Source organism: Mauremys reevesii, linkage group 6, assembly GCF_016161935.1.
Source record: "Mauremys reevesii isolate NIE-2019 linkage group 6, ASM1616193v1, whole genome shotgun sequence".
NCBI classification, from domain to species: Eukaryota; Metazoa; Chordata; order Testudines; family Geoemydidae; genus Mauremys; species Mauremys reevesii.
Genome location: NC_052628.1, coordinates 90,597,811 through 90,613,672, shown reverse-complemented (window position 1 = coordinate 90,613,672; position 15,862 = coordinate 90,597,811). Strand labels below are relative to the sequence as shown.

Genomic DNA, 15,862 nt, shown 5'->3' with positions numbered 1-15,862 from the left:
TTTCTCTTTCCAACCTTTACGCATTGGAAAACTCCCTGGTAAAAGCCACACAGCTATTACTTTATCCTCCTTAAGACTCACTTCTGCTGTAATGCCTTCTAAACCCTGCCTAATGAACATGGGTAGGCAGTGATGAGATATGACTGTTCCTCTCCCCTTTCCTTCCTTCTCCGACTCCCTGGTACTAACTCCTCCATGTCTGCCATTTTCCCTCACCCTACCGCTACTCCCCTCAAAAAAATTAAACCAATAAAATATGTATCTAACAGAAGGTTGTGCCTGTTCCACATCATGTTCTTTTGACTGTATGTTAGATCTCTGTCCCCTTTGTCTGGTTGGGTCTTTTATATTATAAACCCTTCAGGGCAGAGATTGTATCTTTATCTAAGTTTGACAGCCCTGGAAACTGAAATCCTCTCTTTGTGCTTGGGAAAGGTGCTTTGCAGGCAATAAAATGCAAAGCTCTCCACTGACCTGAAATGACTAATCTCTAGCTCTATGGCCTACAGTAGGCCTCAGGACATGCTGTCCTCACAGATCCTCAGGATTGTCCATTTGGTGCCCGGCACATCTTGGGAAAGGGACAACACTGGTACCTTTGCAACTTTCTGATCCTCACGCTGCCAGGCTCTGGTCCAGTCAATTTAGGGTAAGTCTTCATAGCTCTTATTCAGGATTTGCCCCTAATCCCGTCCTGTCCACACAAAAAACCCTTTCTCCCAAGTTTGGTGGTGCTTTATTCTGGGCTAGCTGGCTCATCTGAAGCTATAGGCTAAAGCCCAAATGCTGCTTTCGCTGGGGCTGGTAACCTGCCCACCGTGCAGTGAGGATGCAGGCTAAACCACTCTTGCGCTGACAGCCCTCCTAAGCCGTCACACAATTCCATCCATGGGCCCAGAAGGACAGACAAGTTCTCCCACAATTCATTAGTGAGCATGGAGTGATTCATCTTACTGCAGCACTGAAAGCTATGAGCTATCACCCCAGAAGTCCTAGAGACAAACAAGTGAATGCAGGACCAGTGTGGGCCCAGTAATGTAAGTAGGGCTTTGCAGTGCAGCTCACACCCAGGCTAGGCTAACCCAGGTACTCAGGCCTGGGTGCCGATCATGCTAGTTAATTCTGCAGTGAAGCAATCTTAGGGCTACTTTAGGATATACCAGCTGCAGTGGCCCCCCAAAGGGGACAGTTCTGGCAGCCAGAGATCTCCAGAACACAACGGCACTTTTCCCTAGTCACATTCTCTGCATGAGATGGAGCTGTGAAGGTGGAGATCAATGCTGACTAGCTGAGCTGTCTTTAAGGCTACTCTGTGCGTCAGGAGTGGTGCAAAGCAGTTGGGTCTAGCCCTCAGTCTGGCCTGGCTCAATTAAGAGTCCTTACATCATCACAGATGTTCTCGATAATGCCAAGTTACAGTATTTCTCTTACTTTGAGACAAGCTCCTGCAGGCGCTTAGGTGAAAACTGCACATTTATAGCCTCAGGCCAAGTTGGAATTACAATAGCTATATTGCCCTACATCATCCATCCTTTCAAAAGCATGGCAGTACTGTACAGTGAGTTACAGCAAGAAATGTCTTTGAGAGGATGCGTTTAAGCACTGTTCCATAAGATAGTGTTTCCCAACCAAGGGTCTGCAGCCCTCCCAGCCAGTTTGAGGGGGCTGCAGGACCCCATGGCTTAGCCCAGTGCCCCAGCGTCCTTGTGGGGCTGAAACCATGAGCGGACCCATGGGAAGCCCCGAGCCTCAGCGCTCCCCCTGGCCCTAGAGTCCTGAGCACGGCACCCCCAATGGGGCTGAAGCCAGAGCCACGGGGCTGAAACCCCAAGCACCGGCACTCCCCGTGGGGCTGAAGCTAGGAGAGGCGCCATAGGGCCAAAGCCCAGCACTCCGAGCCCCAGTGTGTCTAAAGCCCCAAACCCCGGTGCCCCCATGGGGCTGAAACTGGGAGCAGAGCCGCGGGAAGCCCCGCGCCTCAGCCATTCCCCGTGGGGCTAAAGCCCCGAGCCCTGGTGCCCCAGCAGAACTGAAGCCAGGAGAGGAGGCACGGTGCTGAAGCCCAGTGCCCCAAGCCCTGTTGCTCGTGTGGGGCTGAAACACGGAGTGGAGCTGTGGGGCTGAAGCCGAGAGCCCCTAACCCCAGTGCTCTCCATGGGACTGAAGCCAGAGCCATGGGGCTGAAGCCGGGAGCCATGGCGCTCCCTGCAGGGCTAAAGTTGGGAGTGGAGCCATGGGGCTGAAGCCCGGAGCCCAGAGCTGCCCCTCCCCCACAGCCTGCAGTCTGGCACCCCGAGCCGCCCACTCTGTGGCTGAAGCCCGAAGGCTCCCATACACCCGGTGGCTTAAGCCAGGAGCCCTGAGCCCCCCTCGCCCTCTGCTGGGCCCTGGAGTTTTTATAGCATGTTTGGGTAGGGGGGCTCAGAAAGAAAAAGACTGAGAACCCCTGCCGTAAAAGACACGTAGAAAAGACAATGGTTTCGTGCTTTTTACCTGCGGTTCATTCTGGGTGTGCAAGAGTAGAATGTAGCAAAATATGATGGAGGTGGCACAGGTGGTACAAAGTCCTCAGGATCAGAAATGCGGCCTTGTTCCTCAACTTCCTCTACAGACACCTGAGATTCATCCTAAACAAACACAATCTCTGTTAACCAACAAACTTCTCTATGTTGGTGTAATGTACAAATAAACAGGACTAAATTATACAGAAGCTCTGGCTACTGGTTCTGCAGCTCTATGATCATTACTGCTGTATTTTATTAGATAGTGCCTTGCACTCACTTACTATGCAGGATCTTCTTGTTGCAAATATCTGCAAGTAACGCAGGGCAGCTGCTACCAAGCATACTGTGGTTGTCAGAGCGTTGAGGGCACACAGAGCAAAGAGAACTTTCTGAAGAGCAAAAAGATTATGAAAGTTATACATCAAACACCAGCAAAAGTCGAGGGAGGAGGAGGAAGAGAACAGTAATAATCTTTACAATCTATACTTTGACTCACTTCCAGATGATCTGTGGGATCTGGCTAATTTCTAAGGGTTTATTAGATTCATGGAATATCAAGGTTGGAAGGGACCTCAGGAGGTCATCTAGTCCAACCCCCTGCTCAAAGCAGGACCAATCCCCAACTAAATCATCACAGCCAAGGCTTTGTCAAGCTTGACCTTAAAAACCTCTACGGAAGGAGATTCCACCACCTCCCTAGGTAACTCATTCCAGTGCTTCACCACCCTCCTAGTGAAATTTTTTTCCCTAATATCCAACCTAAACCTCCCCCACTGCAACTTGAGACCATTACGCCTTGTTCTGTCATCTGCTACCACTGAAAACAGTCTAGATCCATCCTCTTTGGAACCCCCTTTCAGGTAGTTGAAAGCAGCCCTAGGATCCACTAGGGGGCACAGAATGAAGGAGAGGGGGAAATCAGAGAAGTTTCAGGTTGCTGAAAAGAGGGTCAAATCTTCTCCAAGCAGGAGTTCTGGCCCACCTCACCAACTTGCTGTGGGAACCCTTCCCTCGTTCCTTGGGCCAGGAACTCACATGCTTTCCTAACTAGGCCAAGAATCAGGAGAGAGGAGGAGGTGCTTGTCAGCAGCATAGTCTGCAGATCAAGAACAAACTACACTGGAGCCGGAAGCAGTTTCTGGGCAAGGAAATGGGCTGGAAGTCAATGGGAATTGCTGTATGGCAAAGGGCAACACATTTTAATACTGTATTTTCTCCCTGTAATGTAAAGATTCTTGAAGCATTAGTTCTTTGGTGCTGCTTTCACAGTACCTTGAGTAGAAGGTGAACAGCGCTACATGACTGGACTGGGTATAGCTTCAATGCATTCTCTTTCTCTGTGCATTTGGCTGGGTGAAATTCTTCACAGCAGAAACAAATCTTGCTTTCACCCAGATCCACCTTTAACAGTAAAAAAAATAATGTGAATTATGATTTAATTTACAGAGCAATTTCACACAACACATCTTGATGTCAAATACACAGCTGGATATGCTCTACAATATATCTGACTGACCTAATCATATGCATACAAAATCAAATCTGCATAGTTCAGTATGCCAGTGATTTATCTGTTCCATTACCATCACATTAGACATATTTGTTTCTCTCTTATCTAAACCAATCTTTGAATTTATCAATGAAGTCTTTTGAATTTACTTTATATTTAATCACAGTCTTATTCTTCACAATGACATCAATATCTAAATGATCTCCTTTGATTCTACGCTAGCAGGTTTACTTTTGGAGCAGCTAGCCTTTTTTTAACTAACACATAATCCATATTTTGTATCTGTAGTATATGCTCCCATTGGGCAGTCAATAGCACAATACTACACCAATAATAAATGTTTCTGACACCCGGAACAATATTTCTTTCCTTGACAACCCGGTAAGACTATATCTATGCTCCATAATTGTGTTTGGAACTTTCAGGTTCATTTTGTCATCTCAATTTCCAAGTAGAAAGGCAGGTCTCTTCAGTGCTTTTAATTAACTGCCTAACTCGCCCCAGTCACAACTTTGGAGGTATTTCCCCATGTGTACCAGATCATATGTCCAGGACTTTTCTGAGCTGCAGCCTATGGTTTCTTGAAGAGATGAGCACTGAGATTCTCAATAAAGCATTTAAAATGTCTTGTCTGAATTATTATTCTCCTCCGCAACATATCTCTCAGTGGGTTGGGGATTGTGCAGACTTTGACCACCAAACTGCTTGTAAGCACCAGAATCTGATGCCATTACTCCAACTCATATGTTCTGGAAGCTGCACTGGCTTCCTGTGAAGCAAAGGATTATATGTTAACAATAAAATCTAGGGGGTGGGGAATCAAAGTTTTTATAAGCCCCAACATATCAACACCTATCAAATCTGTGGGATCTCCACTATCCCATACACTTCGGTTTAGTTTAGATCATTTTGCTGTTTCTTTACATTAATGAGAGCTCTTTTGCCTTCTCCCGCTCTTTCTACAGAATGCTTTCCCCCCCCCACACTTTTATAGTCATTGTTCTGAGTATCTGGTAAAACAAGTCAATTATTAATATGTAGTTTATTTGGTCGCACCTTTTCATATTTTATTTTCATGAGTTCTACTAAGTGTAATGGACTGAAAAAAGAACGCTGTCTTGTACGTCACCTTAATTAAATATGATTTTCCTAATTTATAAGAATTAGGCCTGATTGCTCTTTCATGCTTCTCAGACTGCTTATCCTCTCCAGATAATAAAACAAACCCTTTATCGCAATCATGCTGTTATCCACTATAAGAAATCAGTATACCAGCCTGTCAGGATTCTGTTCACCAACATTTCGGAGGCAGAGGTATCTCTGGGATTCCGTCCCACGTTCTTTTCTAAATGTGACTGACCAGCTCCATGTTGAATCAACTTGTACTTCAGGCTGTGAAAGGCAGGACATGGCTCCTACTGTGTCCAAGAAAGCCACTTCTGGGCCAGCCACAGAGGTTTGCTAAAGAGCAAGGGGCATCCTGTTGCCTAAGGACTGAGCACAGTGCCTCCTCAGCACGACCAGCCCATGGACCAACAGCCTGAACTTGGATCATATGCATGCATGGCAGCTCCTGATGTGGCCAATGCAATGACTGTTTCAATAACACACTTTTAAATAATATTTCCCCATGTCCTATAGTTATTAAGATTTGTGTCCGACACTTTTCAATAGCCAATTTTATTTATTTTAAACTAGTTTTAAAGAGCTCTACCCAGTGATATTGTGACACTGGTAAACCAAGTGCCAGCTCTGGCCGAGGCCATAGGTGCTGGCTAAGAACTGACAAACTCACAGCTGGAAACCAAACCAGCTCACCTGTATGTTAGTTTTGGTCAAAATAGGTATGTTTTATAAGAATGTATTTAGTGTTTAGACTCTGTGAAATGCTTGTAAGTTGCTGCATGCATTAATCTCGCTTGTAATGGCTTTATTCCATGCTATAAGAAAATATGTCACACGCTTAAAGTTAAGCACATGCTTAAGTGTTTTGCTGAATCAAAGCCTAAATTAATATGTAATATTTTTATTTTTGCTATTCTGTGGTTGCACTTCACAACATCTTGATTTGCTGCATAGATTAATCTATCAGCACACTTAGGAAGCCAGCAATGCCAGCTGCAGTACTTGACATGTAGTCAAGAAGAACACAGAGTTACCAAGTCTGCTCACCAGGTCACATCTTGGTACACTGGACACAAACTGAGCACCTTGACATCCTAGGATAAATCCAGCCAGGTTCAAGAGAACACAGACGACAGACAGCAAAACAAACAGGTTAACCTGAAACAGAAAAACATAGTTAACAGCAATGGAAAAAAGATAATGAACTATAGTGAACTAATAAGTGAATTAATTCTGGCTATATTGAAGTCAAGGGCAAAACTCCCATTGACTTCAGTGGGGCTAGGATTTCATCCCTTCATCCCTGGTATCTCATCCAGGGCCGGTGCAACCATTTAGGCAACTTAGAATCTCATCCAGGGCCGGTGCAACCATTTAGGCGACCTAGGGCGCTGGCATTTGGCGGGGGGGCGGCATTTTCTTCAGCAGCGACCGCATCTTCGGCCACCCAGGTTGCCACCAGCATTTAGGTGGAGGGAGCTGGGGCAGGGGGGTGCGAGGAGGGCCGCCTGCAGCAAGTAAGGGGGGGGGGCGGCACGCAGGGGAACTCCCCGCCCCAGCTCACCCCTGCCCCGCCTCCTCCCCAGCACGCTGTGGTCGCTTCACTTCTCCCGCCTCCCAGGCTTGCGGCGCCTAAGCTGCCGCAAGGGGGGCACTTCAGGGCGGAGGGGGGGGAGCTGCCCCGGGGGCTCAGGGTGGAGGAAGCTGCTGCGGGGAGTGGGGCGCCTCAGGGCGGGGGCGCGGGGTGGGGGAGGGCACAAGGTGGACGTTTCGCCTAGGGCGCGAAACATCCTTGCACCGGCCCTGATCGCATCAAAAAGGACTGAGCTTGTCAATTATTTTGGACATGAACTTTCTGCAAAACTTGTTGTCTACCCCTTTTTCCTCAGAGTCTGTACAGCAGCAGACTATATGCCCTGCAGGTCAAGTACAGAGACCTATAGGTACAGTATTATTCTCTTATTAGCACTGCAAGAAATAGTTGGTACCTTTGGTGTACAGTACAGTTTAAAAGAGCTGAAGAAGCTTTTGAACCAGCTTTTAAAAGGTTATTTTTCTACTGGTGGGAGAGAGAGATTTTCAGTTGAGTCCTGCAAATTGTCTAAAAGCCCTAAAAGGCCAGCATCCTGACTAGTTGAAAGATGTTCCTGCAGGTGCAAAGAGTGATTTGTAGAGTTCCCGACTTCCATTTTAGATTAGCCTCTCAACACAACTGGATCATTAGGAAATTTGAGGCGGAAACATCTTGCAGCACCATTTATTCAACACGGGCAATTTTCAAAACTGTTTTGCAGGGCAAATACTTCAAAGTATCTGACGTAATGCAACTAGGAAACAGACATATTAAAAGAATTTCAGTTCTAATATTTTATTTCCTTTCTACTACCAAAAATAAAATCTCTCCAGTCACGTAACAGACAATGCTTCTGATCTGCAAAACCATCATAAGAACATAAGAAAAAATCATCTATTTGTTTTCCACCCCAATACTGAATTGATTTAAACATTTCTTGTAACTAACTAGTGACCGACCTGGCTCCAGAGAAACCCAGAGAGAGAGGCAGAACAGCCTCCTGCAGTGGGCGGGTGGCGCCGGCGGAGCCCGCCCGGCCCGCAAGGGGGGGCCCGGGGCAAAGGGGCGGGACAGGCCCCCTCAAGCCCCCTCAACCGCCCCCAGCGGAGCAGCGCTCCTGCTCCTGCTGCTCGGGCCACCCGCGGCCGGCCGGCAGAGCCCAGTACCCCGGACAGGTACGCCAGAGCCCGGACGGACCACCCCTCAGCCAGGTACGGACTCGAGCGGACTACCCCCTCCACAGACTGCCGTGGCCGCGAGCTGGCGCAGCCCCCCTGCCCGAGCCCGGAGCTGTGACCGCCCCCCGAAGGACGAGTCCAGAGAGCCGGGCAGCAGCCGGCAGCGAGCTTTCGAGGAGCCGATATGGGACCCCTGCGAGCCAGAGCAGGAGCAGGAGGAGAGGGAGGGAGGGGGAATGCCGGGGGTAGCAGAACCCCCCTGGCTGAGGGCACTGACGGTGCATGATGTGTGTGTGTTGTGCCAGGATCCCCACTGACTGGCCAGGGCGCCACGCGCCGTTAGGGGGCTGGGCTGGGAGACAGAGGGTGTGGGCCTGTGTCCCCCCCCACCCCCCACACGGGGGTGGCAGCCCCCTCCTACCAGCGTTCATGCACTGGCTCCTTGAACTGCTGCCTGCTCCAGCTCAGTTCCCCCGAGCCTGCCCTGAGCCTTTTGCTTTTTGTTTGCTGCCCTGCCCTGCCTGGCCCTGGCCCTCTGAACTGATGCCGCTGCTTGGCTCCTGCTCCTGAGCCTGGCCCTTGAACTATATTTATTGCCCCCCCTTGGGGGGCTGGCTTCTGTGTGGCTCAGCCTGAGACAAAGACCTGAGCCCCTGGGACTATTATTTGTTGCCCCACCCTGACCTAAGGCTGGGGATTACCTGAGAACTACTTTTGTTTTGCCCCGCCCCTGATTAAGGGCCTGGGCTTCCTAAGACCCTATTACTGTATGCTCAGCCCTGCTGTGCTGAGCTGAGCTGCTGCTGCTGAACTGCTGCCTGCTGCTGCTGACTGCCCCGCGGCTGGCTGAGGCTTGGTTGTGTCTGTGTTGCTGTGTGGAGCTGCAGCTGAGCTGCTGCTGCTGCTGCCCTGCCTGCCTGCCTGTTGCTGGGGGCTTGAACTGGCTGTTGTGTGTTTTGTGTGTGAGCTGTGCTGAGCTGAGCTGTGTGCTGACTGTTGCTGCCTGCCTGAGCTGAGGACTGAGGGCTTGTGGCTACTTTGTGTGACAGTGTGTTACCAGAGCCCCCTGCTGCTGAGCTGCTGCTGCCCTGCCTGCCCTGGGCTGGGGCTTGCTGGGGCGGCTGCTGCTGCCTGCTCTGCCTGTAGTGGGATCTGAGATCCCTGGCCTCTGCTGTGCTGCTGTGCTGCCCTGGGGCCTGGGGGCTTACTGGGACTAACTGCTCAGCTCTGCTGCTGGACCGGAGCCTACCTAGGACCTAGTGTGTGTGTGCTGTCCTCTGGGCTGCTGGGCTGGGACTGAACTGTGAACTGTGTCTCTTCTCTTCTGCTGCTTGAGGGGCAGAACCCCAAAAACCCTTCAGAACCCGGAGACTGATAGGGCCGTGTAGTGAGGCGGCCTGGCTCCCGACGGCCCCTGAGACGGCACGGCCCCTACCGCGGACTATTACACTAACTCATTGCTAAGGGCTGCGTTGAATCAATGCCCACTTCCTATACATTCATCTAGGTTACCTGAATTACCTCAACTCAAAACTGAATCAGAGAATATAAAAGAACACATAGACATCTTATACAAAATATACTTTTAAACTCCAATTGCTGCAGGAACACTGGAAACCTAGCCAATTTAATAAATGAGTTAAAAAGTAGTTCCATGTAATATACCTGCCCTTGAGACCTCCTGCCAGTTTTTATAGTATTATATTTGAATTTTCCTATTTTCACTCCACTGTTGCCATGTGAAACATACACACAGACACCAAGCAAAACTGACTCACTACACTGAGAAAACAAAGTGACTCTACAAAAAAAGCCTTGTTCAAAAAAAGAATTTAGGTACCTAATGCCATTTTAGGTGCCTAAATCCAATATTTAGACCCTCAAAATCCCTGCTCTGCTGCCACCTAACCCTGTAAGCTCCTAAAGTCCCTAAGCTCTTAAGTTTCCAGGAATAAAGTCCCTTAAGCACCTAAAAATCTACCCTGGGACATAAGCACAGCCACCTCAGTTCAGGTACCTCGCTCACACCTAAGCCCCTATGGGATCCTCAAACTAGGCATTGCCTCACCTACCTTACCTGCAAGGCCTGATACAGTAGACATGCTCAGAGGCTGCCTAACAAATCAGGCCCCAAACAAAACAGCCAGAGGAGGTGGTGGTGCTGCTGCTGCCACTCCACTTATAACCTTTAACCCAGTGGCTAGAGGATTTACCCAGGATGTGGGAGATGTATTTGGTTTCCCCCTCTGCCTGATGTGGAATAGGGATTTAAACACAGGTCTCCCACTTCTCAGGTGAATGCCCTAACCACAGGGATATAGGGTGTTCCGGGGCAGGTCTGTCTGGGTCTTGCACATCGTGGGTCAGAACCCTGACCATTGGGCTAAAAGTTACAAGGGGGTGGGCACCACCCCCATTGTTTTTAGCAAGAAAGCATTTAGGCACCTTACTCCAGGAGAGGCTTCCTGGCTGTGAATCTCAAGCAGAGAGAGGTTTCAGAGTAGCAGCCGTGTTAGACTGTATCCACAAAAAGAACAGGAGTACTTGTGGCACCTTAGAGACTAACAAATTTATTTCAGCATAAGCTTTCGTGGGCTACAGCTCACTTCGGATGCATAGAATGGAACACACAGAAAGAAGATATTTATACGTACAGAGAACATGAAAAGGTGGAAGTAGCCATGCCAACTGTAAGAGGCCAATCAATTGAGATGAGCTATCATCAGCAAGAGAAAAAAAACACACAACCTTTGAAGTGATAATCGAGATGACCCATAGAAGGTGTGAGGAGAACTTAACATGGGGAAATAGATTCAATTAGTGTAATGACCCAACCATTCCCAGTCTCTGTTTAAACCTAAGTTAATTGTATCTAATTTGCATGCTATTTCGAGTTCAGCAGTCTCTCTTTGGAGTCTGTTTTTGAAGTTTTTTTGTTGCAAAATTGCCACCTTCAAGTCTGTCACTGAGTGGTTAGAGAGGTTGAAGTGTTCTCCCAGTGGTTTTTGAATGTTATGATTCCTGATGTCAGATTTTTGTCCATTTATTCTTTTGCGTAGAGACTGTCTGGTTTGGCCAATGTACATGGCAGAGGGGCATTGCTGGCACATGATGGCATATATCATGTTGGTAGATGTGCAGGTGAATGAGCCCCTGATGGCGTGGCTGATGTGGTTAGGTCCTATCATGGTGTCACTTGAATAGATATGTGGACAGAGCTGGCATCGGACTTTGTTGCAAGGATAGGTTCCTGGGTTATTGTTTATGTTGTATGGTGTGCAGATGCTGGTGAGTATTTTCTTCAGGTAGGAGATAGTTGTCTCACTCCAGCCTGGATTTAGGTACCTCAGGAGCTTTGAGATGTGGGGCTTAAGGAACACTCCTCTCTTCAGCATTTCCTATTGGCTAGCTTAGGCAAACCCACGCCTAGCTCATCGGCTTCTTTGAATCCCATTCTTAGGCAGCTAACTCTCCCCATGCATTCTCTAGGCAGCCTGGGCACCTCACTCAGGACTGCAGATTCCACTAGGCAGCAGGGCACCTAAAAGATAAGCATTACAACACTGCGTCTAAGTCACCTTTGTGCATCTAACCCAGCATGCTGTCAAATATATATACACACACAAAGAAGGGGGGGGGAGATGCCAAATAAAACTATCCCTTAAAATGGGGTTAGCTATAGCAAGTTAAAAAAAAGTAGAAGTCTTTTTTTTTTAAGCTGTGTCACTTAAGACCCTTTTTGTGAAATGTGTCCATCTAAAGTGAGGTCATTCAGATTCTATTGCCTTTATTAAAATAAAAAGAAACAAATGACATATGCTTCAAGGAAAAGTCTAAAAAAATCAAGAATTAAGGTTTCTTAAATAAATACTAATAGTTAGCGCTTAAGTAGCACTTTTCAGTCATAAATCTCAAGACACGTTACAAAGGGAGGCAAGTATCATTATGCCCTTTTAATAGATGGGGAAACTGAGGCACTGAGAGGTGATGTTACTTGCCCATGGTGACAAACCATGAAAGACCTCAGAACGAGGTCAAAAGGAGAAAAGAGAAGGTGAAATAGTATTCATTTTCCCCTTCAAGCTCAGACACAGAAGATATTCCACCCCACAAACAAAAACAATCCCAGTGATCTACAGGCCTCAGATGAACGCCATGCCAATTTCCTAGAGCAACTAATGGACCGGCTGTTCAGCATGGTACTGGAATCTGCCAGGATTCATTGTCTTCAGTGACCTTAACTTCGACACAGACAATGCCAAGGATACATTAGTACTCAATTGCTTATTCGGCATGGAATCCAACTGAGCCATCATATCTTAGTCAGTAAAAGCTTAACCCTTTCCTCATAGTTTCAAATGCAGGTTTCCAGTTTCAAAAGGAGTAATGAAATTCAGAAGTTAAAAATAATAATTAAGGATCAGTCAAAGAGAAAAATCTTACTCTCTCACATGTACAAAAAAAGTATACCAGCATGTACTTTGGAAAGTCTTCTCAATAAATCCTAGTTTACATGGAGACAGCTCTCATCTAGGTTTGGTACATGTATATAATCTTCTTATGTCTACAGAACCTAGCTACTATATCCAATCTGCGACAGTGAGATGTTCTGTTTACAATGGCTGGAAGTTCAACTTCACTAACAGTCACCTGCATGTAGAAATAAGAGTTTATCAAAGCTGGTCCTGAGAGGAAGCAAATCCATTCACTTCCTCCTGCTCCCTGCACAGCTTGGTGTATTTTACCCACTGTAATGCTCCATCCCTTTTGCAAGCATTAAAACACCACAACAAAAAGTGTGCACTCCAAAAACCAGTGTCCAAGATTTATTTATTTTTTTGGAGATGAATGAGCATCTCTTGGTTAGAAGGAGCATCAGGAAGCAGTTTAATCTTGAAGATAGTGAAGTTTGATTGATAAGTTCCAGAAAGACATTTGAAATACCCTCACTTCTTAGTATTTCTTGGCTTAGTACAGGACCATAACTTGACTTGGGTTAAAGGTGGGTTGGAGCAAATTTTTGAAAGTGCCAAGACACTTAGCTAATTGATTACGACTTTCAAGCAAATTATTCTATGACTGTTTACTGCTAAATTTAACTTGGACTATGCAGCTACCCAAGGAAAAAAGAAGCCCTTTATATGGGCTAATTGGACCCTGGATCTCAGTACACAAGGGTAAGTAGGGCTATGCGTCAAAACAAGCACCACTTTCTCAGCAGTCAGAGAAGGCAAATTTATTTGAATAAAGGAGAGTTAACATATGGAAGACACTAGCGAAGATAAACAAGCTATTTTAAAAGTCAAAATACATGGGACCAAGTTTGAACTGCAGTGATAAAAATAGAAACAGGCCAAATTCTGGCATCAGCTGCATGCCCAGTTTGGCCTACTGCCCTTAATCCTTTTAGTACTAGATATGCATGGATTGTACAAAGCTGTGAAAAGTGTTGTGGTACTTTTGTATGCATTAGACTATATGAAAATAAAATGCATTATATGAAGGCCTTGGTTGAATGATTTTTCTAGCAAAAAAGAACTTATATACACAGGATGGATCTACATGCTCTCAGTCAATGAGGCCGGTCCTGCTCTCACTGAAGTCAACGAGAGTTTGGCCACTGACTTCAACAAGAGCAGGAACAGGCCAAGTGACAGAAATATCTTACAAGATAAGGCCATAACCTGGCAATTCACCATGCACAGGTAGCCTGCTGTACCGGCATAGAGCCGCACTGACTTTCACACACACAACATATTGCTGGATCAGGGCCTAAACAAGCACTTTGATAGTAAATGAAATAAAAATGCTTCTTCCATAATCATTAAGTATTATACCAGTGTAAACAATAAACATCCTTCCAAGGAAAACAAGTCAATGTATTCATTTTCTTTCAGATACACAGCTGCAATAGCAAGCACTAATTTTATAATCTTGCTAATTTTCCCATTAGCCATGGGAACTATGAGCGATTATACAGAGATTTGTGATAAAGCTCAAGACAAAAAATACTAATTTAGAAGTATAAAATAATTTCTTTTAAAAGCAATATTATGCCATATTTTAGATGCAGTAGCTAGACTCCTAAAATCCTTTGGTAAAGAGTATTTTTTTTTAATGTGGAATAATTTGAGTAAATAAAAATGAGTTCAAACTACATGTAAAATACTTGAGTGTCATACATCTAAATTATATTTATTATTGCATATAGGAATCAGTCCTGCAGCTTTTATATGAACCTAACTCCCTTTGATATCAATAGGCGTTCTGGATGGCAGAGGAGGAAGGAGTCAGATTTATACTTAACTAATTTAGTAATATTTGCAGTTATTTACTTTCTAAATCTAGATGAGCACAGAGCACAAAAACACTTCACCCTGTCCCCCAATACTACAAATATTTACACATATGCTTAAGTCTGAGCTCCTACTCATGTGCTTAAAAGTTAAGGGCTTGTATAGGCATTTGCAGGATTGGGGCCTATGTCCATAGCTTCCATTTTCACTGCTTCTCCCTCCAGTTAGTAAAGTGCCTACATAGCTAAGGGTAAGAAAGGTGGCATCTATATCAAATAAACAGAATTGTTTATTTAGTTCCACTCTGTTCCTCTGGTTCAAATCTCTTCAAGGCAATGAAGATGCACAGATGTCACAAAGAGCATTTTTTGCCCTGCAAAATCTTTATTATTAAAGCTAGTCAGGAAATAATGTTTGTTCCTGTGAAATATTTCAAACACATTTCAGCAAAGCTTTTCTTCAAAAATTTTCAGGTTTTCATAAAAAAACCCAAACCCCAAAGTGTTTCAGTTCTGTTTTTTTTCAAACACAAACTTGAAAAAATGTAATCAAAAGCAAAAGCGTCTTGCGGAGATTTCTATTTTGATGAAAAAAACAAACCATTTTTAATTGAAAATGTTTTGAACAAAAAAATTCAAACTGCTCCAAATTATTAGTTACACTGCAAAAGTTGGAAAGAACTCAGGTTGACTTTCAGAACTTAGACTGAGTTTGCAGGGTAAATAGTTAGAAAAACGTCTTTTTTTACTTGTATGCTGACTAGAGTTAGCCAAAACTTGAGATTTCCAGTTTGAAATGTTGTTGCATTCCAAATTGGACTGAGACCAAATGTTTCTAAAACTGTAATTCCCCCCCAAAAGTGCTCCAAAAACACTGAGATGCTGTTTCCAAAATGAAATATGTTAACTGGGACAGACAGCTGTTGATAGAAACTGACATTGACAAGAAAATGTCAAATTCAGTCAGAAGCTGCCAAGGTCTGCAGCTCTGACATATATACGATCTCAGGGCTTCCAGACTCCCAGGCCAGCTGGCTCCCAAGGCTACCCAACTCCCAACTCTCTGGAATCCAAGGTTCCCAGCCCCACGACAGTCCACATGGCAGGGCTGTTCCAGAGTCGTGAACCAGGACAGTCCCCAGGGAGGGAGTGCCCTACAGCCCCAGACCGTGGGAACCCTAGGCCTCCAGCAGCCCCTGCCCCAGTAGGTGAGTGAATAGGGAATCAAGGACCTCTAAAGCTGAGCACATTTGAAATGGAAATCACTGACTGGCACTGCATACAGAAGCACGCAATGCCATTTTTTACAGTCACTTCTTAGAAGAACCATAATGTGTTTGGTGGAGTTGCCTGGAGCAGTTACAGCCACCCATTTTGCATCTATACTGTTAATTTCTTCTCCCTGGGCATAGGACTTTTTATTTATTTTTACTGAATCTCACTCCATTGCCTTCAGCTTTAATCTTTCCAGGTCACTTAGCAGTTTGGTTCTGTCCTCTCATGTGTCTGCAATTCCGCCAATTGCAGCATCGTCCATTTATTTGAAGACAGGCTTGTTTTTATCTTGAGAGAAAATTCAAACAATAAGAGTTACAAAGCAGCCACTGAGTATGCAGAGATGTGTGTGATTTTAGCAGTTTATTGTAGTTGCTCGACAAGCCAAGGAAAAGTCTTAGA

The 15,862-nt window shown here is 45.7% G+C and overlaps 1 protein-coding gene across 2 annotated transcripts in view; it reads right to left on the bottom strand.

The window, feature by feature from the left end:
* Positions 1-15,862, bottom strand: part of FAM189A2 (family with sequence similarity 189 member A2) — a 48,891-nt gene that overhangs the window by 22,065 nt on the left and 10,964 nt on the right. For both annotated transcript variants that reach the window (XM_039542911.1, XM_039542912.1), the window contains exons 3-6: positions 6,187-6,297; positions 3,777-3,905; positions 2,786-2,893; positions 2,494-2,627 (exon numbers count right to left, since the gene is read on the bottom strand). In XM_039542911.1, the coding sequence (XP_039398845.1) occupies positions 2,494-2,627; positions 2,786-2,893; positions 3,777-3,905; positions 6,187-6,297 (482 nt within the window). The remainder of the gene's footprint in view (positions 1-2,493; positions 2,628-2,785; positions 2,894-3,776; positions 3,906-6,186; positions 6,298-15,862) is intronic.